The sequence below is a fragment of the Zingiber officinale genome, chromosome 11B, assembly GCF_018446385.1.
Source record: "Zingiber officinale cultivar Zhangliang chromosome 11B, Zo_v1.1, whole genome shotgun sequence".
NCBI lineage: Eukaryota > Viridiplantae > Streptophyta > Magnoliopsida > Zingiberales > Zingiberaceae > Zingiber > Zingiber officinale.
Window position 1 is genome coordinate 2,269,529 of NC_056007.1, and position 25,285 is coordinate 2,294,813.

Below are 25,285 nucleotides of genomic sequence, written 5' to 3' on the forward strand. Positions count from 1 at the left end.
GGTATAAAGGTCAAAAATACAAAATAAAAAAAAATAAAATAGATGGGGCCGGGAGGTGAGGGTGTCAGGAGGGAAAAGCAGGTCTCATTCATATCCAATTATTTTAAATGATTTAAAAATATACTTTTCCAATATAGGATATTTAAAATTAGAAGATATTTAAAGAAACAGATTGTGGCCATCTTGGCGATCGCATTGCCTTTATTATTTTAAATGATTTAAAAATATACTTTTCCAATATAGGATATTTAAAATTAGAAGATATTTAAAGAAACAGATTGTGGCCATCTTGGCGATCGCATTGCCTTTATGGGCGCCGAAGTTGTCGCGTTTTCGCGCATCAGATCAGATCAGATCAGACGGCCAGCGGAGGGGGGGGAGTGGGTTTTATTAGTGCAGGTCAAGACGGAGAGCCGCTTCACCCCGCGCCGCCTTCTCGACGTTTTCTGCTTCCTTCCTTCCTTCCTTCCTTCGACAGGCTCTTCTCATAGCATGCCGCTGGGTAACCACACTGTCGCCTTCTCTTTCTGGATTCTCTGTTAATTACTTGTTTTCAATCCTTGCAGTCCACACAATGCTGAGGGCCTCCCTGAACAAGCATCTGACGAAATGGGTTGCAGCCCGAATGACTCCGCCTTTGAGAATGTTTGCTGTGGAGTCGGGTGTCCCTGATCGACCGGCTCCCGACTCGGCAGCACCAGTCGCTCTTCTGCCTCCTGCAGAGCCGGAGGCGATCTCTTCGGATGGGTCAGGACAGCGCCTCCGAACTCGGCCGGGCATTTGCGACAGCATGAGCCTAAACATGACTAAGGTAAGTCGAAGATGTGCCGTTTCTTTGTTTGTAATTGTCTCTGGGCTAACTGGATCCTGTGCGTGATACAGCTTTGCGCCGATCGACGGCAGCTCGCCATCCGACTGTCCGATTTGTATCGCCATTGTACTGAGATGCGACGCCGCGACAGTGAGCGCGGGTCTTTTGGTAAGGAATTGAACCTGCTGGTGCTTGGGGTCCGAGTCGAAGAGCTCCAAGCCAAACTAAGCGAGTCGGAGCAACGGCGGCTGAGGGCTGAGCATAGGGCCCGAAGAGAACTGATGGCTGTAGAAGCGGAGACGGAGAAGGTGGAGTTGAAGTTGGCCAACTACCAAACCGGCGAGGAGGTGGAATGGGTGAATCCGAAGAAGTCCTTTATGGAGTCGGAAGAATTTGAAAAATTCGACATACGAAGTATGTTGCACAATGACATACTCATGTTAGAGTGGCAAAAGGCGAAACCCTCGCCCTCAGGGCCCCCGCCGCACCCTGCCCAGGGTCATCACGAGGGAGGTAAATCACGGTAGCTCGGTGGCAAGTACGCAGTGGGCCGAGACTTTTTTGCACAGGGATAGGGAATAAATCCCCGTTGCCCTGCGGACTCGAACCCATGTTCTCAGTGGCAAACTTCCACGCCTTTACCAGCCGAGATAACCCCGTGGGGCGACATACTCATGTTAGAGAAAAAATGGGAGGAGGATAATGGACGAATGGAACTATATAATTTCTCATATTTCTATTAAATAGTAACATATTTATAAGCTATTTAAATAACTCATGATAATCTACTAATTTCATAATTTACCCCACTAACTCCACAAATATAAATACTTTGAATATAGACTTTTTCTTTAAAACACTATTATCACTCATTATCATCCTCATGTAAAATAAATAAATTTATCTCTTGAAAATGACTTCGTCAAAAATACCTACCACTTGTTCATATGTGTTGTAGTGTTCTAATATAATTTCATTATTTATAACTAAGTTTCAATGAAATGTAGATAAATATTAATATGTTTAATCTTTGCATGAAAAGATGAATTTTCTATTATCATAAAATAATAGAAGATCTGTCAATAATCTTCTAACCCAAATTACTTGAAATGTTGTTAAAATTGCTGTTACATATTAAGACTATAGTAGCTTGCTTCTTTGAACTCCATAAAATTACTCTTGATCCAATATTAAAAACACTAGTTAAGGTGTTCTTTAGATCATCCACTAAACCTGTCCAGTCATTATCAATGAATTCACAGAGATCAAATTTTAAAACTTTAGTATAATAAATTCCATAATCTATTATTCCAACAACATAGTGTAAAATCTTTTTAGCGGCACAACGAAACCTACAACTAAGAGGGCTGAGGAAAGAATTAAGCAAACCTTAGTAACAGTGAAACGGAACTAGGGTTTATGGGAATTTATAAGTGGTGGGGGAGACGATGGTGAGCTTCAGTGGCAAGTCTCCGACTGTCCATGGTGAGCTTCAGTGGAGAGATCCATTTGTGCAAGCTGTAACTTGTAAGCCCCGTTGGTAAGTGTTGTCTCTAAAGAAAATTATTTAAGATTCAGCTTAATTAACAAATGTTGAGGGTGAAGCTGGAAAAAGTTGGAATCTCCAACTTACCAAATGATGTTTAAGCATTGTTTAAACAAATCAAAATTTTCATTTCTTTATTAAGCATTGTTTAAACAAATGTTGAGGGTCGCCTTCTCTCTCTCCATCCACCGATTTTCATTCGAGGCGCCACTCAGTCATTATGGCGCAAATTGTGGCCATCGTCGGATCGCTTTGCCTTTATGGCGCAGATTGCCTGGGTACGTGCGCCAAATCTCGCGGATGCAGAAGCGACGCCGCTACTCGATCCGACAGTGGAGCCAACGGTGTCGCGAATCAGATCAGACGGCCAGCGGAGGGGGAGGGGGGTTTATTAGTTCAGGTTAAGACAGAGTACCGCTTCACCCTGCGCCTCGCCTTCTCGACATTCTCTGCTTCCTTCCGCCGCCCCGCTCTCTGCTTAGCCTTCCGGCAGCCCACACACTGATGAGGGCGTCCCTGAACAAGCATCTGATGAAATGGATGGTAGCCCGAATGACTCCGCCTTTGAGAATTATTTCTGTGGAGTCGAGTGTCCCTGTTCGACCGGCTCCCGACTCGGCAACGCCAGTCGCTCCTCTGCCTTCCGTTGCCGCAGCCGAGCCGGAGGCCTTCTCTTCGGATGGGCCACTAGAGGGCCTCCGAACCCGCAAACGTAGTTTGAAGCAGAAGCAGCCCATGGCACCTCCGCCCCCTCAAGGGCCGTCCGAACCGAATCCAAGTGACGTCGCCTTGTTGTCCAGTATGTTCGTCGCGGGTGTCTGTTCAGGGGACGATGTTCCTCGGCAACAAAGGTCCTCGCCGTCGCTGAATAACACACTCGGCCAGATTCTGGCCACTAAGGAGGAAGCCTCGAGGAAGAGAACTCTGCCGGGCATTTGCGACTCCATGAGTCTAAACATGGCTAAGGTAAAGTTGAAGAGGCGTCCTCTCTCTGTTTGTCTCTGGGCTAATTAACTGGATTCTGTGCGTGATACAGCTTTGGGCCGACCAACGGGAGCTGGCCGTCCGACTGCCCAATTTGTGTCGCCGGTATAATGAGATGCAACGCCGCGGCAATGAGTGCGAGGCCGAGAAGCTAGAACAGGCGAGGGCCGAGTCTGCCTCCCTTGGGGTCCGACTCGCAGAACTCCAAGCCAAACTAGAGGAGTCGGAGCGACGAAGGATGAGGGCTGAGGAAAAGGGGGCGGAGGAAACGGTCCGAAGAGAACTGATGGCGGCAGAAGTGGAGACGGCGAAGGCGGAGTTGGCCAGCTACCGAGCCGACGAGGAGGGGCGATGGGCGAATCTGAAGAAGGCTTTTATGAAGTCGGAAGAATTTTACAACATTGTCGGCGCCAGGTCCGCCTCGATGCTTAGCCACGGCTTCGACGGGGCCATTCGCCGAATACAGGAGGCCGGGTACTTGCCTGCGGGCGCTCCGCCTGCGTTTCTGAGTCTGCGGAAGGTGGCTGACTCCATCCCCGACGATCAGATTGATGATTAGGAAGCCTTGGCCGCGGTGCAAGGATGTAAGTGTTCTGTCCTGTGGAAGACTAAAGAAAATTTTTGGAAAAAAGACCTTTTTCCCTGTTAGCATGATGATTGTTCTGAGGAAGATGACCGAGGCGAATGTCACCACTCTTTCGCATCCGTGAAACTGACTATCGTTATCAAAGGTGTATACTGAACTGACAGACTGTAACGGTAGTATCCGAAATCTAATGGTTAATTAAGATAATTCATTCTATTTAATTAAGAATTTATTAATATAGATATTTTTAAACTAATTAAGTTAGCTGATAATTATAAAATTTAGATTAATCAATTATATCAAGAAAATAGTATATAAATATATACAAATCAAAAAAGGCTTAGTATTTATATAATTCTGCTATAAATTTTTATATAGCTTATTTACCAAATTAATATAGAAACGAAACATATATTATATATAATATTAAATATATAATTAAATAAAAATATAAAATTAAGCTATATATATATAGGTTTGATATGTTGGGCGACGTCTTGTGTGTGACCGTGAGCGACGTGCAGACATGGCATCGCCATCTCGGTTTCTTCACAAATAATATATAGTTTAGATTGTTAATCCACATTGTTATAGTCTACAAAAAATTGTATAATTGTATAAAGAATCATCGCACCATTGTTTCGCTTCTAAACGTTGCATCAACGACTTCGTAGGAAATCGTCCTTGTAATAGCTCATCTTCGATTGGTCGTTGTAGATGGTCGGAAGGAATTATGCTACGACGAAATTATGCTGGGTTGACGGCTGCAACAATCGTCTGCTCTACGTTGGACCTTATTTTGCTGCTACAAGGTGTAGCCACTACACAGAGAGGTAGCTGCTACAACGTGTAGCAGTTAACTCTTCGTGTAGTTGCTACACTTTGTAGCAGCTAACTTTTTAAGTCATCTTTCTCGCACCCCTATTTTCTAGCAGAGGGATTAACCTAGAAGCCATAGATTTCGTATTGTCTATATCACCATGTTCAAAAAAAATTTTTGCTCAGAAGTTTCTGTTGCCGACAGCGCCCTTGGTTTGCTGTGCTGCTTCAGATTGCGAATGGCAACTGCGACTTATAACTACTACATGTTGCAGCGGCTATCTTAGTAAGTAGTTTTTCTATTAGGCCTATTTTCCAGCAGAAATTAACCTAGTAGCCATAGATTTGCTAAAAAAATGATTTAAAAATATTTCTGCTACTGCACCACCTTTGCTTTGCTACCATGCTACACTTTCCGAATGGCTACTTTGACTATAAAACAACTTCACATTGTAGCAGCTACTTCGACTCATAACTGCTACACCTTGGAGTAGCTAACTCCTTATGTGTAGCTACCACAATTTGGGGCAGTTAACTCATTTAGTCGTTTTTTTAGAAGCCATATTTTTGTAGCATTATATTAACTTGTTAAAAAAATGATTTAAAATTATTTATGTTGCTACAGTGCCTTTGATTTTCTTTACTTTACTGTCATGCTACACCTTGTAGCAGCTACTTTGACTGATTACTGCTACACCATGTAGCAGCTAACTCCCAATGTAGCTGCGACAACTTGTCGCAGATAAATCGGGGGTATATATGCTACAACGACATAACATCTCTTTTTTCGTTGACGCTTCACCAAGATGTGACTCTGCATTTTTAACCAATAATTGATCATAACAATCACAATATTTTATATATATCAAGTAAATGAGGTATCTTAGATTTCGTTGTAGAAACAAATGCAGCACGATGAAGCACTTATTCGTCAGAAGCTGCGACACGTTGTAGCAGATAACGGTCCAAATAACATTTTCTTACCAGTTACCCTTTTAACAAATATTGTGCAAATATAAATAGTGTCCAATTACATTTTTACCCTTACTTGATCAAGTTTTAACCCCTATACTCGTTGTGTGACACATATTTCGAAAGAATTACAATAATAGTATATCGGCACCCTACGAAGTCTTTCTGAATCAACCTCAACGCGACGATTTGTTTCTCATCTACTGCTGCTCCTTCATCATAATTACTGTGGAGGGTTTCTCATCCAAAGCTTCGCCTCCTTTGATAGGTTGAATCTTTATGGTTTTGAACAATCATTAGCTACTACAATTTGGTTTAATGTCTATAGTTCGTTAATGAGTGACAGTTTTAGTCTGAGCGAATCAAGGGTTTTAAAGACATGTTTATCTTTTTTGTCGTAGCTACTGTAGTTTAACTGCTACAATATAGGTAAACCCTATTAATTGATACGTTGTGATTAAACCCTACACCACGATTGACTTATCGTTATGGTAGCAGCTACTTGACCCTAATTGCTATAACGTGATAAGTACTTATGTTGTATAATACACTATTCAACCAATCATGTTTTATATTTTTATAGAAAATAAAAAAAAATACTCAAACCAAACACCCCATAATATTTTTACTGATTTGATTTCTGAACCAATCTCAGAAAGTTGGCTCGGTTGGCTAGATTGATTTGTGTCAGCCATCCGAACTATGCTTGGCTCGACTCGTGTCACGCCCCCAGAAGAGTTCCTGCCAGATAAAAATCCGGCAGCATCTCCCCTGTACCGGTGACAATATGAAGCATACATACATACATCACAATATATAAACATAAACAACAGATTCATCAGCCCACACGGCTGGAACATACATAAAATGGAAACAACATAACCACGAAATGTATCAACTATATGTATATGTCATAGTTTTCATAAACTACAATTACTATACAGATAAACGACATCTGTAACAAAATTGCAAAATGTAAATACAGCGAAACAAAAGTAAAACAAACCAGAAAATCAGCACATCGAGATCTCTGAGCAACTCTATGAAAGTCCAAAATCAACTATAATATTAAAAGGATCCCTGTGTCTGCAAAACTGGAGACCAAGGAATGTAGCAAGTTAGCCAAATGGCTAAGTGGATACTCAAGAAAGATGTGCATGAATTTAATCTTATTGAAGAAGTCAAAGAAGTAGAATAAATCATCATCTTTTGTTACAACTTTAGGATTATTCTTAAAGTTCTACATTTATACATATATATGTATAATCATCTTCTCATTATCTATAATCAGGTAAAATTTTTAGATTAGAGTTTAGGATCTTCACCTTATCATCATTTAAAATCAATTCTTTAATCTTATTATTTAATCACTCGGTTATAAGTTATCATGGTAATATCAACATGTATATCAATAGTCTGAATCGATAAACCAACTAAAAAGTGAATCACTTGAGCCAATATCATCAGAGTGTAATATCACATAGATAGGCTAAAAGCCTCCTCAGAGTATAAGACTGTCGCATACGTCATCTGACGTACGGGCTATCAGCCCTCACCGGTGGAAGACATAATAAACACTGACCGAGGGCTACATCACGCCAACACGCCTCGGGTGTACGGTCAGGTACTCTGGACCGCGGCCGTCGCACTACCACAATAACATGTGGACGGTCCAGTACTCTATATAGAGCTCTGGTATAAAGCTAGGCTCATAGTCTTCACTTTTTAATTCTTCATTTACTATCTTTATTAATTCACCGTTATGATTATATTCATCCATTTATTATGATTATTGTCTTTTCATATTGAATGGTCAATTAAGGTAATATTTTCGTATCAAATCTATTAAGTTATCATTATAGGGTCCACAGATAAAAAGCTACAAGTATCAACAGATAGAGTATCAAAAGCATGAAGTATGAAAGGTCAAGCAAGTCAAAAGAGATAAGGTATCAACAGTGTAGGATCGAAAAGAATTTAGATATCTCCACAATAGCATGATATTGTCCACTTTGGGCCTAGACCCTCATGGCTTTGCTCTTGGGCTCTCCCCAAAAGGCCTCATGCCAATGGAGATATCTTTTCTCTTATAAACCCATGATCTTTCCCATGTGTTTCCAATATGGGACTATGTTTGCAACCTTGCAACCCCAACAATCCCCCCCTCAAACAAAGGACCATAGGCTTCCCACGTCCGATCCTCGACCCACCAGGTCTTCCTGCCCCTCGGTCCACACGACCTACTAGGACTTCCTTGCCTAGTCGCAACTAGGACTTCCTGCCTGGTGTCTGGTCCTCTTGATCAGAACATAGGAGCCCCCACTTTCTTTGTTTGGGGTCAATATTATACCCACATGGCTCAATCAGACCATAGCTCTTGTGCACCAATTAAAACAACCCCGCTCTGATACCAATTGTAGGATCGAAAAGAATTTAGATATCTCCACAATAGCATGATATTGTCCACTTTGGGCCTAGACCCTCATGGCTTTGCTCTTGGGCTCTCCCCAAAAGGCCTCATGCCAATGGAGATATCTTTTCTCTTATAAACCCATGATCTTTCCCATGTGTTTCCAATATGGGACTATCTTTGCAACCTTGCAACCCCAACAAACAGAAGAGTAATTCAGAATATTTCTTTAATTTTAAAAACAACTCTTCCCATATCAATCCCAATATGAACCCACATATGAACAAGAAATAATATCAAATATTTACCCTCTAATGATTTAATTATTTAATACCCATTTCACTATTTAAGTATCATTTTAATTCCCATTTTTGAAAACAATGATACCACATATACCTAATACAATTTATATATTTATTCATGCACAAGGAAATATACAAGAGTAAATGTATCCACCTTATGTACAGCAAAATCCGCGGGTGTCGGCAGGTCACCGCGCTCCACTCGAACTCGTGTCTACAAATATAATAACTCAAATAATTAAAATGATAATAAACTCATGATACAAAAATCTAAACATGATTTACGACTCGAAGTCATTAGATCATTATTTTTGATCTCGCTATCGCGTACCGCTTCGCATTCCTAAATGAAATCTCTGTTCTAATCTAGATAACCCTCCTAACTACACATCAATTAACCCAAAACATAAAGTATACCTTCTAAGGATTTTTCTGTGGCTGCTGGAAATAAGGGCAGCAATTAAGGTTCTTTGTCGGCAACTCCGGCAAGCTGCGGTGAGCTCCGGCGATGATGCCAAGAAAAGGACAGCAGCTAGGGCTGCTGATGGAGGAAACAAAAGGCAACAAAAATGCTACTGTTGGTGGGGAAAAAGGAGAGAGCAACTAGGGTTTTGTTTCCTCTCTTTTCCCGGTGGTTTGGCGAGCTCCGGCGAACTCCGAGGAGCTCCAACAGTGCTGTCGAGAAGCAGAGAAGAGGAAGCAAAGGAGAAAACAGTGCTCTGCCCTTGCTGGAGGAGGAGAAGAGGTGCAGGAGGAGAAAACGAGGGCTGCTTGAGAAGAAGAACGGGAGAAAAATCCGTCGTTCGTCGCCGCTAGAGAAGAAAACGAAGAAGAAGAAGAGAGGGGTTTTGAGGCTTCGGTGGGGAAGAGAAAAGGGAAAAGGAAAAAGGGGGTTGTGGGGGAGGGCAGTGCACGTGGGTGAGTGGGCATGGGTGTTTTTTTTTTGTTTTTTTTTTCTTTCTCATACTTAACATTCTCCCCCACTAAAAGAAATTTGGTCCCCAAATTTAAGTAAGTGTGAAGCACTGATACCTGGGGGAAATAAATGAGGATATCTGATACGCATGTCCTCCTCACGCTCCCAAGTTGCTTCTTGATCAGAGTGGTGCTGCCACCCAATCTTTACGAGACGGAGGCATTTGTTCCTCAACTGATGTTCCTTGCGATCTAGAATACGAACAGGGAATTCTTCGTATGTCGCATCAGAATGTAGGGGAACTATAAGATCCTTCAAGACATGTGTCGGATCCGGAACATACTTCCGCAGCATAGAAACATAAAAGACATTATGTACTCCTGCTAAAGCTGGGGGTAACGCAAGTCGATATGCAACAGCACCAATCCGCTCAAGAATCTGGAAAGGTCCGATAAATCTGGGTGCTAACTTCCCTTTTAACCCAAATCTCTTAACTCCTTTTATGGGTGAAACACGAAGAAATACGTGATCACCTACCGCAAATTCTAACATTCTTCGTCTTCTATCTGCGTAACTCTTTTGCCGACTCTGAGCAGTCAACAGTCTCTGTCTAATAGTTCGTACTATCTCAGCATCCTGCTGAACACTCTGAGGGCCCAAGAGTTGACGTTCACCGACCTCGTCCTATAAGATAGGAGATCTACATGCTCTGCCGTAGAGTGCCTCAAATAGTGCCATTTGAATAGCAGAGTGGTAACTGTTATTATAAGCAAATTCTACCAAATGTAGATGGTCCTCCCAACTACCCCCAAAATCTAGCACACAAGCACGCAACAGATCCTCTAGAGTCTGGATAGTGCGCTCCGACTGTCCATCAGTCTGAGGATGAAAAGCGGTGCTAAAGCGCAGCTCAGTTCCCAACGCCTTTTGGAAACTTTGCCAGAATCTCGAAGTAAAACGTGGATCTCTATCAGAAATAATACTGAGGGGAATACCATGGAGTTTAATAATTTCTCTGCAATATAACTCTGCTAGACGATCTAAAGATTCTGTCTTACGAATCGGTAAGAAATGTGCTGATTTAGTTAACCGATCGACAATCACCCAGATTGAATCATGTCTCCTCTGGGTCCTTGGTAACCCCGTGACAAAATCCATAGTGACATGCTCCCACTTCCATTCCGGCACTGCAATCTTCTGAAGTAACCCGGCCGGTCTCTGGTGTTCTGCCTTAATTTGCTGGCAAACTAGACACCGAGCTACAAAGTCTGCAATATCTCTTTTCATACCTTTCCACCAATATGATCGCTTCAAGTCTTGATACATCCGTGTACCACCAGGATGAACTGCAAATCTCGATCGGTGGGCTTCTCGAAGGAGATCCTCCTTAACAGGATGTACCTCTGGGACACATAATCTGCTTCGAAACCGAAGAGATCCATCCATATCATGTGTGAATTCTGGCTTGGGGCCTAACTCCAACTCACTAGCTATAGATCTGAGATACTGGTCTTCCATTTGACTTTCCTTAATCCGCTCCACCAATGGGGATTGTGCGATCAAGGAGACCAGTATACCACGCTGTGTTTGCCCCACTTCAGTTAAATCTAACTCTGAAAACTGTCTGACTAGATCTGTAACTGCCACCCTGTGAGTTGCCAATACTCCTCTAGACTTCCTGCTCAATGCATCTGCGACTACATTAGCTTTTCCAGGATGGTAGTTGATAGTGCAGTCATAGTCTTTCAGAAACTCCATCCACCTTCTCTGTCGAAGGTTTAACTCTTTCTGAGTAAAAAGATATTTCAGACTCTTATGATCGGTGAATATCTCAAAGGTAATACCGTAAAGATAATGTCTCCAAATTTTAAGGGCAAAAATGATGGTTGCTAATTCTAAATCATGCACGGGATAATTCTTCTCATGATCTTTTAGCTGACGAGAAGCATAAGCTACTACTCTATCATACTGCATCAAAACTGCCCCTAATCCTTGAATAGATGCATCCGTGTAAAGAATGAATCCATCATCTCCAGAGGGAATAACTAATACTGGAGCACTCACCAATCTCTGCTTGAGTTTTTGGAAGCTTGCTTCACAAGCCTCAGACCAAGTAAACTTGACTCCTTTTCTAGTTAATCGAGTCAAAGGTGCAGCAATACTAGAAAATCCTTCCACAAATCTCCGATAGTACCCAGCTAATCCGAGAAAGCTACGAATTTCCTGCACTGACTTTGGTTGTTCCCATCGGTCAACTGCTTCAATCTTCTGGGGGTCTACTGAAATCCCTTTGCTAGAGATTACATGTCCTAGAAATCCCACAGAACTCAGCCAAAAAGCACATTTACTGAACTTAGCATATAAACGTTCCTTCCGTAAAGTTTCTAAAACTATTCTGAGATGTTGTTCGTGTTCCTCTTCTGATCACGAATATACCAGAATGTCATCAATAAATACAATAACATACCGGTCTAAATATTCTAAGAAGATCTGGTTCATTAGATCCATAAATGCTGCAGGAGCATTGGTAAGCCCAAACGACATTACCAAAAACTCATAATGTCCATACCGAGTACGGAAGGCAGTCTTCTGAATATCTGTATCTCTAACTTGTAACTGGTGATAGCCTGATCTTAAATCAATTCTTGAGTACACACAGGTACCTTTAAGCTGATCAAACAAATCATCTATTCTAGGTAGAGGATACTTGTTCTTGATAGTTACAGAGTTTAACTGCCTATAATCAATACAGAGCCTCAAGGATCCATCTTTTTTCTTAACAAAGAGCACTGGAGCACCCCAAGGAGAAACACTAGGATGGATAAAACCCTTGTCTAGCAACTCCTGAAGTTAAATCTTTAGTTCCTCCAGTTCTCTTGGTGCCATCCGATATGGAGCTTTTGATATTGAAGCTGTGCCAGGAAGCAACTCAATGGCAAACTCTACCTGTCGCCAAGGTGGCAAGCCAAGAAGTTCTTCAGGAAATACGTCGGGATATTCACGTATTATGTGGACATCAGAAAGCTGGACAGAACTATCCACATTGGAACTCACTAAAGACAAAAGATACCCCTTGCATCCCCGAGCCAATAATTGCTGAGCCTGGAGAGCTGAGATAATAGATACCCCTCGATCATTGATCCCAATAAATTCCCATGATGATTGATCTAAGGATTGAAAAGTCACCACTTTGGCTCGACAATCGACAGTGGCATGATGCTCTGAAAGCCAATCCATACCCAAAATAATATCAAATTCAGTCATCTCTAGCACCTGGAGATCCACTGTAAGGATATGACTATCGAAATTTAAAGGACAATTCTTAACCTCTTGATCTGCCATCAATACGCCACCTGATGGTGTCAATACTGATAATCCATAAGGTCGAAGAGTTGGGAACCTCCCAATCTTGCATACAAACTCAGGCGAAATAAAGGAATGCGAGCTGCCAGTATCTATCAATATATCCGCAGGAATACTATAAACTGAAATGATACCTCGGATGACAGATCCTCCAGCTCGCTGTGCCTCCTCACGAGTCAAAGCATAAACATGTCCTGACTCAAGACCTGATGGCTGCCCCCTCTGGATAGAAGAAGAGGGCTGACTCTGATCTTACGAAGGCTGGTATGACTGGGTCGAAGGCTGATAAGATAATGGTGGCTGATACTGCTGGGGTGGAGGTAGCAAGTACTGCTGGGGTGGAGCTACCAAATACTGCTGAGATGGAGCTGGCAAGTACTGTTGAGATGGAGCTGGCAGATACTGCTGAAGTGGAGGTACTGAGTGATACTCACTCTCCACCTGGGACTGCAAATAATAGAGTTGTGGCTGGTGAGCATACTGTGTAGGTGGGGGATTTCGTGGCTGAGACTGCTGAGATCTCTGCGGGCCTTTCTGCTGCCGAGACTGTGGAGGTCGTGAGGTAGGTCGAGCCTGCTGAGACTGTGATCCTCCTGCTTGATGTTGTGCCTTTAAAGTACAATCTTTCTGCATATGTCCTGGCAGTTTACAATAAAAACATATACTCTTATCCAGTGGACATTCTGATGCCAGGTGATTTGGTGCACCACATTGAAAACACTTCACCGATATCTGGCCCCGCTGTGATGGAACTGTGCGACTAGATCCCTGTGATACTTTGGCCACCTTTCGTGACCGTGAAGACTCTCTAGTCGTATCTTGACCACGAGATCGACGACCTCGACTCTGTTGTCTAGAGTGTGAGCTCTGCGAGGTCTATCGGATGGCTTCTCTTTCTTGAGAGACTTGCTGCTGAGTCATCTCAATAAATATGGCTCGATCAAGTGCCTCTCGATAAGTAGTAACAGGAAATCCAGACATCCTGATCCGAATATATGCGGCCAGTCCTTGTGTAAAGTGAAACATACGGTCTGAGTCCTGAGCAACCATATGTGGGCAAAACTCAGCAAGTCTGCTAAATTCTGCACTATAGTCTAGCACGCTTCGGTCACCTGCTTGAGGCTCATGAACTCTGCAGGAAAATACTGTCTCTCGAACTCCTCTCGAAAAGACTGCCAAGAGATAATCTGATCCCCAAAGACTGTCTTTTACATCTTCCACCATGTGGATGCCTGTCCTCGAAAATGATAAGCGGCTAGCTCTACCTTCTCTGTGTCTGAACAGGACATGTATCCAAAAGTGCCCTCAATATCTTCCAACCATGTACGCGCCACCCAAGGATCGGTGCCTCCATGGAACAGCGTAAAACGATCCTTTGCTGAACTTGCAAGCAAAGGAATACGGGCCTTTTCCATAAGAAGCGATGCTGTAGGAATGGCTGGTACGGCTACCTGAGCTGCAACAAGATGAGGTTGTCCCTCAGTCTGACCACCGACTCCAATACTGGGACCAACCTGAGCTCCCGGTATCAACTCAGATGGGGAGATAGGAGCCTCATCCAAACCAAGATCAGTAGTAGTGGCACACTGACATGCACGACCACGACCGCGACCACTACCACTGTCGCAACCACGACTGCGACTACGGGCACGGCTACTGCCCCAACCGCGACCACGGGCTCGTGGCATTGCCTATAAAATCAGATGAAAATTTTCAATAATCATAATCAAGATAATTAAAACAAAGAATGACCAGTAAATCCTATAGCTCAGAGATACAACTCGACTTGTATAAAAATTCCTTTGTTCGAGAAGTACATAAACTGAAAACCAAAAATCTCGAAATAAAGCCAAAACCCACGAACAGAAAACGGAAACTAAGCTCTAATACCAATAAAATTGTCACACCCCCAGAAGAGTCCCTGCCAGATAAAAATCCGACAGCATCTCCCCTGTACCGGTGACAATATGAAGCATACATACATACATCACAATATATAAACATAAACAACAGATTCATCAGCCCACACGACTGGAACATACATAAAATGGAAACAACATAACCACGAAATGTATCAACTATATGTATATGTCATAGTTTTCATAAACTACAATTACTATACAGATAAACGGCATCTGTAACAAAATTGCAAAATGTAAATACAGCGAAACAAAAGTAAAACAAACCAGAAAATCAGCACATCGAGATCTCTGAGCAACTCTATGAAAGTCCAAAATCAACTATAATATCAAAAGGATCCCTGTGTCTGCAAAACTGGAGACCAAGGACTGTAGAAAATTAGCCAAATGGCTAAGTGGATACTCAAGAAAGATGTGCATGAATTTAATCTTATTGAAGAAGTCAAAGAAGTAGAGTAAATCACAATCTTTTGTTACAACTTTAGGTTATTCTTAAAGTTATATATATATATATATATATATTATCTATAATCAGGTAAGATTTTTTTTTATATTAGAGTTTAGGATCTTCACCTTATCATTATTGGTTATCATCAATTAAAATCAATTATTCAATCTTATTATTTAATCAATCGGTATATAAGTTATCATAGTAATATCAACATGTATATCAATAGTCTGAATCTGATAAATCATCTAAAAAGTGAATCACTGGAGCCAATATCATCAGAGGTGAAATATCATATGGATAGGCTAAAAGCCTCCTAAGAGTATAAAACTGTCGCATATGTCATCTGACGTACGGGCTATCAGCCCTCACCGGTGGAAGACATAATAAACACTGACCGAGGGCTACATCACGCCAACACGCCTCGGGTGTACGGTCAGGTACTCTGGACCGCGGCCGCAGCACTACCACAATAACATGTGGACGGTCCAGTCCTCTATATAGAGCTCTGGTATAAAGCTAGACTCATAGTCTTCACTTTTTAATTCTTCATTTACTATCTTTATTAATTCACCGTTATGATTATATTCATCCATTTATTATGATTATTCTCTTTTCATATTGAATGGTCAATCAAGGTAATATTTTCGTATCAAATCTATTAAGTTATCATTATAGGGTCCACAGATAAAAAGCTACAAGTATCAACAGATAGAGTATCAAAAGCATGAAGTATGAAAGGTCACGCAAGTCAAAAGAGATAAGGTATCAACAGAAGAGTAATTCAGAATATTTCTTTAATTTTAAAAACAACTCTTCCCATATCAATCCCAATATGAACCCACATATAAACAAGAAATAATATCAATTATTTACCCTCTAATGATTTAATTATTTAATACCCATTTCACTATTTAAGTATCATTTTAATTCCCATTTTTGAAAACAATGATACCACATATACCTAATACAATTTATATATTTATTCATGCACAAGGAAATATACAAGAGTAAATGTATCCACCTTATGTACAGCAAAATCCGCGGGTGTCGGCAGGTCACCGCGCTCCACTCGAACTCGTGTCTACAAATATAATAACTCAAATAATTAAAATGATAATAAACTCATGATACAAAAATCTAAACATGATTTACGACTCGAAGTCATTAGATCATTATTTTTGATCTCGCTATCGCGTACCGCTTCGCATTCCTAAATGAAATCTCTGTTCTAATCTAGATAACCCTCCTAACTACACATCAATTAACCCAAAACATAAAGTATACCTTCTAAGGATTTTTCTGTGGCTGCTGGAAATAAGGGCAGCAATTAAGGTTCTTTGTCGGCAACTCCGGCAAGCTGCGGCGAGCTCCGGCGATGATGCCAAGAAAAGGACAGCAGCTAGGGCTGCTGTTGGAGGAAACAAAAGGCAACAAAAATGCTGCTGTTGGTGGGGGAAAAGGAGAGAGCAACTAGGGTTTTGTTTCCTCTTTTCCCGGTGGTTTGGCTAGCTCCGGCGAACTCCGAGGAGCTCCAACAGTGCTGCCGAGAAGCAGAGAAGAGGAAGCAAAGGAGAAAACAGTGCTCTGCCCTTGCTGGAGGAGGAGAAGAGGTGCAGGAGGAGAAAACGAGGGCTGCTTGAGAAGAAGAACGGGAGAAAAATCTGCCGTTCGTCGCCGCTAGAGAAGAAAACAAAGAAGAAGAGAGGGGTTTTGAGGCTTCGGTGGGGAAGAGAAAAGGGAAAAGGAAAAAGGGGGGTGTGGGGGAGGGCAGTGCACGTGGGTGAGTGGGCATGGGTGTTTTTTTTTTTTTTCTTTCTCACACTTAACAACTCGAGTTAAGCTTGTTCTAGCATGGGCTCGTGTACGAACTAAGAATTGATAGTTTTGAACTATAAATCATAATTATCGCGGATGATTAAGATTATGAATAGATCTGATGATTTCTATTGTCTACCTATCAGATTTTGAATCATGATAAGGTCTAATACGAGGTTGGTTGGCGACTGTTCTCAGAAATTGTGAAAATATATTTGGGTCAGTAGAGAAACTCCCCAAATACGTTTGAGAATCTTTAGAATATTAAAAATAAAAATTAATAAATAGATTATAAAAATCAAGAGATGGCATAATCCTAGTGTTACTACCTTCGTAAGTTTCACAAGAGATGGCATATCAATATGATTGTCCATGAAGAGCATCCATAATAATAATTTTTAAATTTTGTTTTAAAAATATATCAAAAGGAGAATCATCGGATATATGTAAATTACTTTTTCCATCCTCTGACAGCCTACCCCTTTCTCTCTCCACTATTAAATGACATTTTCATCCCTCTTTCTTTAAATAACAAATTATTTTTTTCTAATTTTATTTACTTCTTTATTTTTTTTTCAATTTTATTTACTTCTTTAGTTTATTTTTTTGATAAATTTTGTTTATTATTTTTACATCAATTTTTTTTTATTTTTCATCCATATTTTACTTTTAAATTTTTTTATAAATAATAACCCCTAAAATCTACTATTAAAAAAAATAAAAAATTATAAGAAATCAAATCCTCTATTTCAATATCACCTGCTCTTGTTCCCACTCATCGCCTCAGTCCACTGTCGGCGGCACCGTCGGAGGCCCTCGGTCGTCGCCTCGATTAAAATGATATCCTAGGGGAAGGTGAACGTAGTGAGGTCGCATCAGCACGATCAGCGTCAAAATTTGGTCAGATCTGAACAGACTTTCCTTCACCGTCGATCTGAGTCCCTGCTCAGATTCGGTCAAATACCGATGTCGATCGTATCGATGGCGATCCCCCTGGGTTCACCTTCCCCTAGGGTATAGTTCTGGTCGGGACGATGGCCAGAGGTCACCGGTAGTGGACTAGAGACGACGAGTGGAACACGGAGACAGAGAAAATTAGGGACATAGAATCCGATCTGAGATTACAAATATAATATTTTTATCGAGAAAATACTTAATAAAAAATAATAAAAATAAAAAAAAATGGAATAAAAAAATAATATAAAGGTAAATAATATGATGGAGCTTGAAGAAAGTGTCTAGAATGTGAAAATATATAACTAAAAAATAAATAAAATATTACAAATATATAAAAAAAAATTATTTTAAAAGAATAAAATTGATAAAAAAAAATGATTAAAAAATAAAACCGTTAAAAAAAATTGATAAAAAAACTGATTAAAAAAAATAAAAATTTGTAAAAAAAAAAAACATGAACACTGAATAAGGGGTATAAAGGTCAAAAGAAAAAAAAGGTGGAGCCGGGAGGTGAGAGTGTCAGGGAAAAGCATGTCTCATTCATATCCAATTATTTTAAATGATTTTAAAATATTCTTTTCCAATATAGAAGATATTTAAAGAAACAGATTGTGGCCATCTTGGCGATCGCATTGCCTTTATTATTTTAAATGATTTAAAAATATACTTTTCCAATATAGGATATTTAAAATTAGAATATATTTAAAGAAACAGATTGTGGCCATCTTGGCGATCGCATTGCCTTTATGGGCGCCGAAGTTGTCGCGTTTTCGCGCATCAGATCAGATCAGACGGCCAGCGGAGGGGGGGAGTGGGTTTTATTAGTGCAGGTCAAGACGGAGAGCCGCTTCACCCCGCGCCGCCTTTTCGACGTTTTCTGCTTCCTTCCTTCGACAGGCTCTTCTCATAGCATGCCGCTGGGTAACCACACTGTGGCCTTCTCTTTCTGGATTCTCTGTTAATTACTTGTTTTCAATCCTTGCAGTCCACACAATGCTGAGGGCCTCCCTGAACAAGCATCTGACGAAATGGGCTGCAGCCCGAATGACTCCGCCTTTGAGAATGATTGCTGTGGAGTCGGGTGTCCCTGATCGACCGGCTCCCGACTCGGCAGCACCAGTCGCTCTTCTGCCTCCTGCAGCCGCAGCCGAGCCGGAGGCGATCTCTTCGGATGGGTCAGGACAGCGCCTCCGAACTCTGCCGGGCATTTGCGACAGCATGAGCCTAAACATGACTAAGGTAAGTCGAAGATGTGCCGTTTCTTTGTTTGTAATTGTCTCTGGGCTAACTGGATCCTGTGCGTGATACAGCTTTGCGCCGATCGACGGCAGCTCGCCATCCGACTGTCCGATTTGTATCGCCATTGTACTGAGATGCGACGCCGCGACAGTGAGCGCGGGTCTTTTGGTAAGGAATTGAACCTGCTGGTGCTTGGGGTCCGTGTCGAAGAGCTCCAAGCCAAACTAAGCGAGTCGGAGCAACGGAGGCTGAGGGCTGAGCATAGGGCCCGAAGAGAACTGATGGCTGTAGAAGCGGAGACGGCGAAGGTGGAGTTGAAGTTGGCCATCTACCAAACCGGCGAGGAGGTGGAATGGGTGAATCCGAAGAAGTCCTTTATGGAGTCGGAAGAATTTGAAAAATTCGACATACTTATGTTAGAGAAAAAATGGGAGGAGAATAAGGCGTAAGATGGACGAGTGGAACACAATAATTTTTCATATTTCTATTAAATCGAAACATATTTATAAGCTATTTAAATAACTCATGATAATCTACTAATTTCACAATTTACCCGACTAACTCCACAAATGTAAATATATTGAATATAGACTTTTTCTTTAAAACACTACTATCACTCATTATCATCCTCATCAATCCACTAATTCAATTATTAATTTCAAATCATTTTATTAATAGCAGTGTAAAATAAATAAACTTCTCTTGGAAATGACTTCATCAAGATATCCACCACTTGTTTATGTGTATTGTAATGTTCTAATATAATTTCATTATTTGCAACTAAGTTTCAATAAAATGTAGATAAATATCAATATGTTTAATCTTTGCATGAAAAGTCAAATTTTTTATTATCATAAAATAATAGTTGTATCTTTTTATTGGTCTATAGTAGCTTGTTTTTTGAACTCCACAAAATTACTCTTGATCCAATATTAAAAACACTAGTTGAGGTGTTCTTTAAATCATCCACTGAACTTGCCCCGTCACTATCAATGAATCCGCATAGATCAAATTTTAAAACTTTAGTGTAATAAATGTTATAATCCACTATTCCAACAACATAACATAAAATCCTTTTAGCGGCACAATGAAACCTACAACTAGGAGGGCTGACGATGGTGAGCTTAAGTGGCAAGTCTCCGACTGTCCATGGTGAGCTTCAGTGGAGAGATCCATTTGTGCAAGCTGTAACTTGTAAGCCCCGTTGGTAAGTGTTGTCTCTAAAGAAAATTATTTAAGATTCAGCTTAATTAACAAATGTTGAGGGTGAAGCTGGAAAAAGTTGGAATCTCCAACTTACCAAATGATGTTTAAGCATTGTTTAAACAAATCAAAATGTTCATTTCTTTATTAATATCAACGAAATGAATCTCGAATCTCATCATATTTAAACAAATATAAACCCGAATAAGAACATAAATACAATTCAAAAGACCATGTACAAACTCATATTCATGACAGAGAATACACATATTAACTCAACAAGGTTCCTTCATGCCGAAAAAATCTCAAAACGGCTCACTTCAGCTCATAGTAACTGTAGAACAATCTGACAGACAACACAAGGAAAAGGGAGAAATAAAAGTGAATTTTGAAAATAATCATTTAATCAATCTTAACATGTATCTTAATTCAAGGGGCAGAAATTTTATATCATCTCATACTTAACATGGATTCAATCAATATGAAATTCAGACCACCGCCACAAGACATTCACCAACATCCGGCAACGGAAGAGTTAGGTCGGAAACACCAACTTTGGGTTCTTCTTGCAAGCGAAGAAATTGCCACAAAACATGGCTCAAGTTGAGGTTTTGGCAGAGAGTGCATTTGCTTTATGATAACAAAAGGAGCTCAATTTGGAAAACCCAAAAATCATAAGCTTAGCTTGAAGGAGAGCAAATATGAAATCTTGAACTCTGGAGGAAAAAATAAGGATCAAGATAGATTAAACTCAAAATATTTATAAAAAAACAAAAATATTAATGACAAACACTGCTTAAAATAAATTAAAAATAGTTCACTGCACAGACATCAATTTGTTTGCCCACACAAAAAAAAATTAGGCAAACCACAAGTCCAGAACACATCTTGCAGGGGGCCTTAACTATGCATGAGTTTAATTCAAGGTAACTATTTCAATCAAACAAGAGAACACATGAAACATAGAACTCATAACATGTTCTGCAGAATAATTGTGAGAGTGGGTATTAAATCAGTAAGTAGTGATCTGTAGTAGTATTCAAGTGACTACCTGCAGCATAAGCAGAAATTAGTTTATGCTGCAAAGGGAGAGTTACTCTGATTCAGTCTTGCACAGAAATGTAAGGTGGCAGAACAATGGATCTTGCTAGGAAGTATCAGTGCTGTATCTAAATAACTACTCCCATCACCTATCATAATTAGCTGAAATGCTTCAATCAAAATGAATAGATAAAACAGTTTTGTGTACATATTTTGCATCCTTCTAAGAAAAAATAAATAAATAGCTGAAGCAATCTAAGAAAAGAATGATTAGATAAAACAGTTCCTTTCTCTCAAAATGATTCATGTTGTTTTGCGCCTCCGTCTGAACTATAAGCACATATCTGCATATCTTGCATCCAGTTATTCAAAAGGTGTTTTATCAACTGTTTATAAATAATTTTGGAAGAGAAAGAATCAATGAAAGACAGGAAAGCAAGCAAATTAAAGGGTTGGTATAAGATTGACCCTCCGTCTGAACTATAAGCACATATCTGCATATCTTGCATCCAGTTATTCAAAAGGTGTTTTATCAACTGTTTATAAATAATTCTGGAAGAGAAAGAATCAATGAAAGACAGGAAAGCAAGCAAATTAAAGGGTTGGTATAAGATTGACCGTTAACCATATTGAGAGCCATAATGTATGAGAATCAACAAAATTCACTCGTCTAATGTATAAATCTTTTTTTTATGTAAATGATTATGTAAGCCAAAAAAGAGAGATAAATATCTTGCTCATATTACCAAAAATTACTTGTGAAATTGATATCTGAATGTATTAATATGTAACAGTGTTGGGTAAATACAGGCAGCATAAACACATGTTCATTTGTGCTGCAAAGCGCATACCCTAATCTATTCTTGCACAGAGGTTAGGCATCTGGATACTAATATTAAACAGAGCGTCAGTACTCGTGCACCAAATCAAGTTATAATAAATACTTCTTTTAGCTACTGGTGCATATCATTTATCAAGTTTATGATTTAGTTTTCATATTGGCTACCTGTCACCTATAACTTAACTAATGTAAATGTACAATAACAGCAACAACTAGTAACCAACAAACATAAATCAGAAGATGGAACAACAATGATATAATATTCAGTGTTGGGAGATAAAGGACAGCACAAACATCAATCTATTTGTGCTGCAATGTTCATCCCATAATTATTCTTGCACAAAAAAAGTAAGTAGCCAAACAATTGATTTTGCGAGGAGCCTCAGTACTGGTGCCTCAGTCAAAGTTTAACTTTCAATCAACTAATTGTATTTTACTCATGAAAATTAGCACATACAAGAAAATTTATGTTCGATTTCCTTCAAACATAATATTAGATGTTCTCTGATCTAAATGCACAACTTACATTTACAAGTCCAATAAACGTATAGTGGTAAAAATCTAATATAAGATACAGCATCTCCCACAATTAAAAAGCACCCAAATGACTATTTCAAAATATGCCACTGTTATCATAGGATCATAATGTGACCTAAAAAACATGCATAGGTTCAATCAAAAAATAATACTAAGGCCTAATTAATAAATTTATCTAAACAGATAGTTTTTGATATTAATCAAACTGCAATGAAACATACTTTCGTGAGTGCAAGGATGACAAGTGAAAATCAATGTCTCAAGTCTCAATTAGGGAATAAAGGTTTCTACCGAGCAAAACACATTAGAGTGAAAAATAAGAATGTCAACAAGATAACATCAAACCATATGTTGAAGAATTAGTTGCATTGTTAACATAATTACATACATGTTGAATGAAACCAAAAACAACAATGCATTGGTTAATTAAATAAAATTGAAGGTCGAGATTGATAATAGTGTAATAAAAATAAATAATATTATTGAAAAAAGACTTTTTGTGTGAAAAAAAAAATCATTCAACACTTCATGGAAGGAAAAAAATTGTGAGCTCAGCGAAAGGAGAAGTCATATTAATGTGAGAGAGGCTCACGGGGATAACAACAATATGCTATCACCACTGCCCACACCAACTCCTAAACTCATCATGGCGACAACCGATACCTCCTATGCCAAATGCACCATAAAACAGATAGAAAAAATCCATAAATCAGAAAGAGCAGATTAAGCATTGCACCAAAAATGATCTTAACCCCAACAGGGTAGAAAACTATCATTTTGCTGTGAAATAGAGTAGGCTTCAGTGTGTGTAACAACAGTGGAAAGATCATAGACCAGAAAGCCTCACTGAAATCCGCTAAGATCTTAATGATCACTCATCATCAGCCAGCAAATCTCGGGAAGAGAGGTCGAAATCCCTAACACGACGAGAAAATACTCAAACTATAAACACCTACAGCCACGAGGAATAAAAAAACCATGAAAAGTCCACCGGAGCGGTGAACCATACCTGACGGCCATCGCACCATGAATCAACGACGGCGGCGGAGCCCAGTAATTTATAGCGACGGGATTAGATTTTAGGGTTCCGAACACTTGCGGCGGGTGATGAAAGGGAATCGATGGATTTTGGGGTTTGACGGGGGCGATAGGCCTATCTCAACCGTCCGATGGACTTTTTTTTATGACCGTCCGATGGACTGATTATCACATTGTTGCCGTTATAAAATTTATATTATTTTAAATATATTAATAAATTATTATTATTTTAATATTAAAGAATAAATATAAATAAACTTTTATTAAACAGACCAAAATGATGGATTACACGTGAACTAATGTTCTTCAAATTCCAAGACTATTTTATCTGGCCGAACTTAAATACATCAAAAAAAAATTAAATATTATTTACATTATCAGTTGTGAGTTAATCAAAACTCATCTCTATCAATTTATTACAATAACAACTAAATTTTTAATAATAAATTATCCTAAAATCCTTAGAAAATTCAACTTCTTCCTTAGTCTCATTAGACAAATTTTATTCTCACTCTAATTTTTTTGTTTACTTCAACTCCCAATACATATTGATTTACGAAATTGTCCTTATTTTTTATTAGATATAAAATGTTCAAAATGGAGTATAATTCCTCCTAAGTGCAACATATTTAAACTAAAAATATAATATATTTTCTATCAAATTGAGCATCATTCTTTTTTCGCCTCACTAATCGATTAATATACTTCATTCTAATTAAATGATTTTGAATTAGGATGAATTATAGTTCATTTTAGACTTTTTGTACTTATAAAAAATAATTAGGGATTCTGGTCTAAAAAAATTATATAATTCATCCTAAATTCAACCTTATTTAACTAGAATAGAGTATATCAATTGATTGGTCATGCAGAAAGAGAGTTGTGCTCAATTTGATAGAAAATATACTAAATTCTATTTTAAATGTACTGAATTTAGGAGAAATTATATTTTATTTTGGACTTTTGTACCTAAATAAATGAGAACAATTAGGTAAATCGGTGTACATTAGGGAGTTGAAACAAAGAAGAGTTTACCTGCAGAGAGTGAAAATAAAATTTTTTAATACAGGGACTGAGAAAGAAGTTGAGTTTGCATGCAGGAAGTTTAGGACAATAAATTTGATTATATGGATTGTCAAATTTAATCTTGTCCTATATTTTGATTTATATTTAAATAAATTTTATAATTATTAATCATCCTATTTAATCTTTTATTTATTAATTAATGTATGCATTTGTTACCCTTTTTTATCAAATAAAATAGTTAAGTTTTCTAAATATTCAAACCACATACTCAACTTTTAAAATATCAAATCATGTATTATTTATCTATTTTACCCTCTCATTTACACCCGTCAATTTTAAAAAATATATATAGATTTTTTTAAAGACTATTCATATTTAAAAGAGTATTTCTTTGAGCCAAATTGATGGGTAAGAAAATGAACATAATAAGTAGAATTTGATGAATAAATAGTATATGATTTCAGGTCATTTCTAGTTGTCTTAGGTCTATCAGTCGATTTTAACTAAAA

General features: G+C 39.1%; 2 protein-coding genes, 1 long non-coding RNA gene and 2 other non-coding genes across 5 annotated transcripts; 2 read left to right on the forward strand and 3 right to left on the reverse strand.

Moving 5' to 3' along the window:
• The first annotated feature begins 319 nt into the window (after window positions 1–319).
• LOC122033559 lies at window positions 320–2,512 on the forward strand. Its single transcript, XM_042592602.1, has 3 exons — window positions 320–502; window positions 567–811; window positions 883–2,512. Exons 1-3 carry the CDS (start codon window positions 493–495, stop codon window positions 1,336–1,338), a joined length of 711 nt encoding a protein of 236 aa, XP_042448536.1. The 5' UTR covers window positions 320–492; the 3' UTR covers window positions 1,339–2,512.
• Window positions 2,513–18,590: 16,078 nt separating this feature from the next.
• On the forward strand, window positions 18,591–19,577 carry LOC122034933. Its single transcript, XM_042594290.1, has 3 exons — window positions 18,591–18,772; window positions 18,837–19,090; window positions 19,162–19,577. The coding sequence occupies exons 1-3, from the start codon at window positions 18,598–18,600 to the stop codon at window positions 19,537–19,539; spliced, it is 807 nt and encodes a 268-aa protein (XP_042450224.1). The 5' UTR covers window positions 18,591–18,597; the 3' UTR covers window positions 19,540–19,577.
• A 1,084-nt stretch (window positions 19,578–20,661) lies between these two features.
• LOC122034383 lies at window positions 20,662–23,852 on the reverse strand. Its single transcript, XR_006126699.1, has 2 exons — window positions 23,722–23,852; window positions 20,662–23,629 (listed from the first exon to the last, which is right to left on the reverse strand). It is a non-coding gene; the product is annotated as an uncharacterized LOC122034383 (long non-coding RNA).
• On the reverse strand, window positions 21,574–21,713 carry LOC122035639. Its single transcript, XR_006127165.1, has one exon. It is a non-coding gene; the product is annotated as a small nucleolar RNA snoR138 (small nucleolar RNA).
• Window positions 23,507–23,600, reverse strand: LOC122035623. Its single transcript, XR_006127153.1, has one exon. It is a non-coding gene; the product is annotated as a small nucleolar RNA R11/Z151 (small nucleolar RNA).
• Window positions 23,853–25,285: the final 1,433 nt, after the last annotated feature.

What these genes read in the sequence shown, in the direction of transcription:
- LOC122033559 (XM_042592602.1), top strand. An exon ending in TGAGCCTAAACATGACTAAG is followed by an intron (nt 812 to 882) that starts GTAAGTCGAAGA and finishes TGCGTGATACAG; the next exon opens with CTTTGCGCCGATCGACGGCA.
- LOC122034933 (XM_042594290.1), top strand. Translation starts at nt 18,598, where the DNA reads ATGGGCGCCGAAGTTGTCGCGTTTTCGCGCATCAGATCAGATCAGACG. An exon ending in TTCTCATAGCATGCCGCTGG is followed by an intron (nt 18,773 to 18,836) that starts GTAACCACACTG and finishes CAATCCTTGCAG; the next exon opens with TCCACACAATGCTGAGGGCC. An exon ending in TGAGCCTAAACATGACTAAG is followed by an intron (nt 19,091 to 19,161) that starts GTAAGTCGAAGA and finishes TGCGTGATACAG; the next exon opens with CTTTGCGCCGATCGACGGCA.